The sequence below is a fragment of the Pangasianodon hypophthalmus genome, chromosome 21 (assembly GCF_027358585.1).
Source record: "Pangasianodon hypophthalmus isolate fPanHyp1 chromosome 21, fPanHyp1.pri, whole genome shotgun sequence".
Classification (NCBI taxonomy): domain Eukaryota; kingdom Metazoa; phylum Chordata; class Actinopteri; order Siluriformes; family Pangasiidae; genus Pangasianodon; species Pangasianodon hypophthalmus.
The window spans coordinates 740,729-748,228 of NC_069730.1; the positions used below are offsets into that span (position 1 = coordinate 740,729).

Here is a 7,500-nt window from a genome sequence, read left to right on the forward strand (position 1 = left end):
ACTAAGTGTTAAATATATATATTTTTTATCATCATAACCTGCTAGCTAGCATACAATTTGCTAGGTTTCAAAAGGTATGATTAATAATAAAGGACATTAGCAATTAAGACACGCAGTTTTGTTTACTAAACATAGACATTTTACAACAGAAATAAATCAGTTCTGTGATTACTACATCTCAAAATTGCATACATATTATTCTTTATTCTATTTACATGCATCAGAAACACTCACAGTGACTTTCATAACCTTCTATATTCAGATAAAATAAAGTTTTTGGACCAGAATGTTCTCAGAGAGCACAGTGTATACTCAGTGTCCTCGAGTTTGAATCAGCCTTCATACTTTAGTGAAGGGTGTCGTGACAACGGGTATAACAACAACGGACAATAAGCGTCCTCAATAAAGAGCATACTTCTCCGCATCACCTGATTTCTGCTTCAAAGAAAGCAGCATTGACAGAGCTTGTATTCTCTGCAAGTTCAAAATTTGTCCCTGAAGCCCAGAAGAAAAATGCACATTGAAAATGATTCATATGCTTTAACTGTGTAATGATCTCCTCAGTGCAAACCACGACCTTCATAAAGGAAACACTGAACTGTAAAGCACTTATGCAGAGAACAAGCTTTCGTATGATTCATGTTCCATTCCATGTCTCATTATACTTCATTATTTATGGTTTAAGGGAAAAATGTTACAGGATAAAGGATTACAGATTAAAGTCCTGTGCTTGTGGGTTCAACTCTAAGTCCCAGCTTTAGTCTTTTAGTTTGTAAACTTCTTTGTTTAGTCCCAATCTTTAGGAATGTAAACTTCTTGAAATGTGCCGGTTGTTAGTACTGTAAACCTTTTTAGTCCCACTCTTTATGACATTTTGTTTTGTCTCAGTCTGGTTGGATTGTATTTTTTGTTTGTTTGTTTGTTTGTTTGTTTAGTCCCAGTGTTTAGGACTGTAAAGCTTTTTGTTTAATCCCAGGCTTTCAGAATGTAAAAATCTTGTTTAAAAATATTAAAAAGCTTTTAAAAAAACTGTTATGTTAGTCTTTATTTAGAAATGTAAACTTTTAGTTTAGTTTTGTATTTAGAAATGTAAACTTTTGCTTTAGTCTTTATTTCAAAATGTAAACTTTTAGTTTAATCTTTATTTCAAAATGTAAACTCTTAGTTTAGTCTTTATTTAGAAATGTAAACATTTGGTGTAGTCCCAGGCTTTAGGACTATAAAATGTTTTTGTTTATAAACTTCTTGAATTGTCCCAGTCGTTAGTACAGTAAACCTAAAACACTTTAAGTCGCAGTCTTTATGTTAAGTCTGTATTTTACTGCTAGTAATGCCGATCACTTCTCGCGTAAGTCATTTGATCATTTCCAAACGTACATGTTTGCATGTTTTTGTTTTTTGGTTCATTTTGATTCAGCGCTTATAGCAGCTTCTAAAAAGATATCTAGAGAACGTCAGCGGCCTTCAGTAACTCGCACACAGCAATGTTCTTTTGTTATAATGTATAACATCATTTCATGGACAAGAACTTAATATGATAATAATGACACAGATCACATGTACAATCCACGATCCAGATAAATTGCTGATAGCAGCTTACATTCTCTTTGAAATCTGATGATGAAAATGTAAGGAGTCAAATAAGATACGTGCGCAGCCCAAATATGCAAACTGATTCCCTAAATTATTTAAATGATACTTTTTAAATGAACAAATTTTACCCAAATCACTCATCACTATATCTCAGTAATTACAGCGCTGCACATCTCCCTCCCTAACAACCCACGCCCTCCCCACCACACACACACACACACACACACACACACACACTCTTCCCTCCTCTCACAGGAAGGGTAGAACAGGAAGTTCCTCATCGGGTCTATTCACATAATCCTGGTACAAGTACTACTGCAAATCTCAGTGTGTGTGTAATAAAGGTGCTTAAGCCTGCGAGAGAGAACTCTGTGTCCTCGTCTCTCCTCTAGACCAGCCAGAAAAGCCAAGCTTGGCTAGTGAGGAGAAAATCATCATCCTGAACATCATCATGTAATCTCGCTCATGTTCTGAAGGAACCGTAATGTGCAGGAGTCATCTCGTTGCGTTTCAGATAAATTAAGTTGTAGTTAAAGCTGTAGGTGCATGAACATGTCCTCGGCTCTCCTTCTAAACTTTTTCTCATGTTTAATAAAGATTTGGGTTGTGAAAGTTCTCACGAACGCATCGTTACCTTCGGCATTCCTCAAGGCTCGGTTCTAGGTCCGTTCACGTCCTATAATGGTGTTGGGTCCGATCTTTAGCACGGCATCTCGAGTTGTCTACTCATCTTTTTGTACTTTTTCTGTAAATTCTGAAGCTAATGAAAATTTTTCGCTCTTTAAATTCCGTGTAGTGAAGCGACTAATCGCTGTTCGTAGCATCGAGTAAATGTTTGTGAAAGGAATAAAGTAGATAAAACCATGAAGTAAGACTTAACCACATCTCATCAAACTCAAATGTTTAGATGAATGCTCTTTTTATTGTCATTCAATCATTATATTTAGATTCTTATATTTATGTTTATATGTACAGCACTGTAGTGGATGAAATGAGAACATATTAAACATGCACATGAATAAAGTATAACTAAAAATGATGAATAACGTCTAAAGGGACAGAGAGCTTGTGTGAGTAGAATATTTATTCAATTATTATTTATATTATTATTGTATATATATTTTTATATAATTGTAAATGTACTTTTTGTTTAGTTTCAGTATTTTGGACTGTAAACTTTTTTTAGTTTTAGTCTTTAGGACTGTAAAGGTTTGTGTTTAGTCCCGGGCTTTAGGACGGTAAATGTTTTGTTCCGTTTATAAACATATTTGTATAAAATCAACTTGGAATTATTTTTATTATTATTATTATTATTATTATTATTATTATTATTATTATTATTATTTAATAACAACATTTAACACTATAAACAATAAACAATAATTAACACAGTACAATACAAGCAATGGAAAAAGCACAACAAACAAATAAAAAACATTTACATAAAAACACCAAATTTGGCACAAATATGTCAAACAATATAATTTACTTTAGCTTTCTTATCTTCTCAGGTGGATAGAGCTTTAATATATAGTTTTATATATTTTTATAATCTTTCAAAATAAGAAAATAAAGGCTTGATTCTTCTTTTTAAGAATTTGCACTTATGAATAAGATATTTTATCATACGCACAAATTACACAGAAAATCCCATATGTATTCTATACCACTGTGGACCAAGGGCGCGTGACGTCATTTCCACGCGACACAACAGGAGCACGCATGCGCAAAGAAGAGGTCGCGCTTCCATTTTTTGTGGAAAAAACAGTAGCTAGGTACGAAGCTAGCTAAAGAAATATAATAAACTCCAGTTGTAGTCTTGACTTAGGAAGGTTAATTACTATAGTACTGTATATATAGCGTCACAGGTATATATTTATTTGATAGAATGATCTAGAAAATGATTTTATAACCGAGGAAGTTGAATGCGGCATCGGCTAGTGTTAGCATCATTAGCAGGAAGAGGCCACACCACACACTCGCTTTCACTTTGGTGAGAGGAAATTGGTTTTGTTGCTTTCATGTGTTTATTTTTACTTTATTCTGCGTGATGTTTATGTGATAATGTCTGTGTTAAGGTGAGGAACAGTTCCGTCCGGAGCGCAGATGGACGGAGAGGAGGATTTTTCAGGGAATCACTCAGGTGAGTTATGCTAAGCTAATCTGTCTTTTTGTGTTTTGTTTTTAAGCTTGTTGTAGGTGAAATGTGATCTGACTGGAGGAAAAGTGAGTTTAATTTATAATTATGATCATCTGTAGAAACAAAACGTGCCTTATAGACTGTAATGTAAAACATGGATGGAGAAATTAGGTGATTTTTCTTTGGTGGTGTTTTAGAGCAAGAAAATAATCAGACTGCAGTGATTTCAGACTTTATAGGACCAGATTTAGATGATTTTCCTGCATATAATCGTTTCTTGATGAATTTTCAGGGTGAGAGGAGATGTGATGGATTTGAAGGTTTTTTCCCTGTTGAAACTGGATCTGTTTTTTTTTTTTTTGCTTTTCTCAAAAAGAATTAGAGTTCTGTAACTATTCTGTCTGTTTAATCGGATCGATCAGTAATCAGAGCGTCTCGGTTGCTTTATATAAGAGAATGCAGGACACACAGTTCTGTGCAAAAGTCTTAGTCACATGTAAAGAAATGCTGTAGAGTAAAGATGCCTTCAAAAATAATGAAATTAAATGTTTCTACATTAAAAAAATCCTATAAAGAGCAGTAAACAGTAATAAATGAAACAAAGTCAGTATTTAATGTGACGATCCTTCGCTTTAAATAAATAAAGCAGTATCTGAGGTGCAGTGTGTGCAGTTTTATAAGGAAATGAGCTGGAAGTGTTACTGAGCATCTTGCAGAAGCAGCCACAGTTCTTCTGGAGACTTTGACTGTCGACTCGCTTCTTATTTCTGCAGCGAAACCCAGCAGCCTTCATTATGTTTTTATCTGAAAAGTGTCTCTTATGGAATCTGCTGCTTTCTTTACTGACATACAAACATTTTTCTGTAACGTTTCATTTTGTGCTGGAAAACTAATGTTTGGAATCTGAAATGTTTTTGTACTGAATCAATAATGTAGAAGTCAGAAAATAAACATCTATAACAAAGTTTGTACTAAAAAAAAAAAATACAAACTTGCACAGACTTTTGCACAGTGCTGTAGATGGTGAAATGTGGTAACTAGGTTTAATATAGAAAATAAAATAAATACAGGAATCAATATAAGATTTGTTTAATCAGTGGAAGATTACTGTGGTGTAAGAGGAATAAAACACTCTAAGAGGAAGAGGCTTTTATAGGAAAATAATCAACCTGTACAATGTGTGTGTGTGTGTGTGTGTGTGTGTATAGATGATGGTAGTGGCACGCCTGTGCAGGACGAACACGCGATGGCGTCCGACGCCGAAGACGAGAGAGCAGAATCGCGCCACTCCGAGGTTAGAAACATTCCCAACTGTGACCTTTGACCTTTTAACTTCAGTGCATTTTCTGATGTCTTCGTATTATGTGATTGGCAGGACGAAGGCAGTGACAGAGAAGGTCCCGCCTCCAGTCCAGCGGCTCCTGCGGATGATAGCGAATCAGAACACGAGGACAGAACAGGGGGAGGAGCCAATAGCGGAGGTGATGATGATGATGATGATAATAATGATGATGATGGGGATGAAGGCTCTCCTCGTAAGCGTAGAGGAAGCACGTCAGAGACAGAGGATCACCACAAAGAGCAGGACAGCGAATCAGAACACGAGGAGCCGCAAAAGGGGCGGAGCCATCACTCAGACTCGGACGAATCGGGCGGCGAGAAGGCGAAACGGAGAGACTCGGGCGGCGAGGAGCGGAGGAGCGACGGCGGAGAGGGGCGGAGGAGAGCTGTGATACGCTCCGACAGCGAGGAAGAGGAGGACAGGAAGCCTAAAGATGAAGCAGGAAGTGAGCAGGAAGAAGGGCGAGCTCAGAACATCCGCTCTGACAGCGAGGATGAGGACGAGCAGCCAGGTACGCTCACCTGAGACGCCTTTCTTTTAAACGGTGGGGATTCGTTTTAGAACGCTCTCGCGCTTTACGCTCTTTATTTTTCTCGTAACGTGTTTAAACCGCCATTTTGCTGAAAACTCTGAGCTGTGATGTTTGTGCTTTCAGTGAAGAGGAAGAAAGCGATTCTCTCCGACAGCGAGGACGAAGACGAACCAAAAGGTGAACTTTACCTGTCCACTTTCCTCTCCCACTAAACCTCACCTGCTTTATTCCTGTCCTGAGAGTGATGAAGACAATCTCTCTCTCTCTCTCTCTCTCTCTCTCTCTCTCTTTTTCTCTCTCTTGCTTGTCTGTCTTTCTCTTTTTCTCTTTCTATCTCTTCCTTTTTCTCTCTCTTTCCCGTTCTGTCTCTCTCTTTTCCTCTGTCTCGCTCCTTCTGTCTGTCTTTCTCTCTTTCTTTCTTTTCTGTCTCTCTCTCTCTCTCTCTTTCTCGTTATGTCTGTCTTTCTCTTTTTCTGTTTCTCTCTCTTTTTCTCTCTCTCTCTTTTTCTGAATCTGTCTCATTCTGTCTCTCTCTCTCTTTCTCTCTCTCTGTCTCTCTCTCTCTCAGTGAAGAAGAGTAGGGCCGTGTCAGATGATGAGGAAGACTCCGGCAGTGAGGAAGGCTCTGAGGCTCCTGATAAGACGGTCGCCGCTAAGCTCAGAGAGCTCGGCTCAGACAGCGAGGATGAGGAGGAGAGCAGGACGAAGATGGACGCGGGGAAAAAAGACGAGAAGACGCTGTTCGGCAGCGACAGTGACTCGGACAACGATGAGGAAGAGTGAGAGGAAATTCTTCTCATTTCTGTTCTGTCACTTTCTTTCATCTTTATTTATCACTCTTTCTGCATCTGTCTGTTCCACTTGAAGTGGGTGTGGCCTCTGTCTCAGACACAGGGCTAGTGGGTGTGGCCTCTGTCTCAGGCACGGGGCTAGTGGGTGTGGCCTCTGTCTCAGGCACAGGGCTAGTGGGTGTGGCCTCTGCGTCAGGCACAGGGCTAGTGGGTGTGGCCTCTGTCTCAGGCACGGGGCTAGTGGGTGTGGCCTCTGTCTCAGGCACGGGGCTAGTGGGTGTGGCCTCTGTCTCAGGCACGGGGCTAGTGGGTGTGGCCTCTGTCTCAGGCACGGGGCTAGTGGGTGTGGCCTCTGTCTCAGACACAGGGCTAGTGGGTGTGGCCTCTGTCTCAGGCACGGGGCTAGTGGGTGTGGCCTCTGTCTCAGGCACGGGGCTAGTGGGTGTGGCCTCTGTCTCAGGCACGGGGCTAGTGGGTGTGGCCTCTGTCTCAGGCACGGGGCTAGTGGGTGTGGCCTCTGTGTCAGGCACGGGGCTAGTGGGTGTGGCCTCTTTATGGTAAAGTGAAGTGGGCATGGCCTCTGTCAAACTGTAGAGACTTTTTTGCATCGCTCTACCTGTCTGTTTCTTCCTCTCTTTTTTTCTGTCTTCCTCTCTGTGTGTGTCTCACTCTCTCTCTCTCTCCCTCACTCTCTCACTCTCTCTCTCTCTCTCTCTCTCTCTGTCTCCTGCAGGAAAATGATAGCGGACATCTTTGGAGAGTCGGGTGACGAGGATGAAGAGGAGTTTACGGTGAGACACTCCCATAATGCACCTCTCTATAACAGACGTGTGTGTGTTCTGAGTCTTACACTCTGTGTGTGTGTGTGTGTGTGTGTGTGTGTGTGTGTGTGTGTACAGGGCTTTAACCAGGAGGAGTTAGAGGGGGAGAAGCAGCAGTCTCAGGCTGCAGGACAGAGGAACGCGATGGACGACTCGGACTCGGACGACAACGTGGACAGAGGGAAAGAGTGAGTCGCTTCCTGTTCACCTGTCCTGCCAGATAACCGCACACCTGTCCTGCCAGATAACCGCACACCTGTCCTGACAGCTGACCGCACACC

The 7,500-nt window shown here is 40.5% G+C and overlaps 1 protein-coding gene across 5 annotated transcripts in view; it reads left to right on the forward strand.

Moving 5' to 3' along the window:
* Positions 1-3,280: 3,280 nt before the first annotated feature.
* LOC113543349 (protein IWS1 homolog) overlaps positions 3,281-7,500 on the forward strand; it is a 13,673-nt gene continuing 9,453 nt past the window's right edge. For 3 of the 5 annotated variants that reach the window (XR_008300681.1, XM_053227700.1, XM_053227701.1), the window contains exons 1-8: positions 3,282-3,586; positions 3,672-3,736; positions 4,942-5,027; positions 5,109-5,586; positions 5,731-5,784; positions 6,176-6,386; positions 7,132-7,189; positions 7,298-7,407. Coding sequence is in view for 2 of the 5 variants with exons in the window: in XM_053227700.1 (XP_053083675.1) it covers positions 3,700-3,736; positions 4,942-5,027; positions 5,109-5,586; positions 5,731-5,784; positions 6,176-6,386; positions 7,132-7,189; positions 7,298-7,407 (1,034 nt within the window). In the remaining 3 variants the exon portion in view is untranslated. Of the gene's footprint in view, positions 3,587-3,671; positions 3,737-4,941; positions 5,028-5,108; positions 5,587-5,730; positions 5,785-6,175; positions 6,387-7,131; positions 7,190-7,297; positions 7,408-7,500 lie in introns of all 5 variants that reach the window. The other 2 variants (XR_008300679.1, XR_008300680.1) reach the window with 2 other exon arrangements.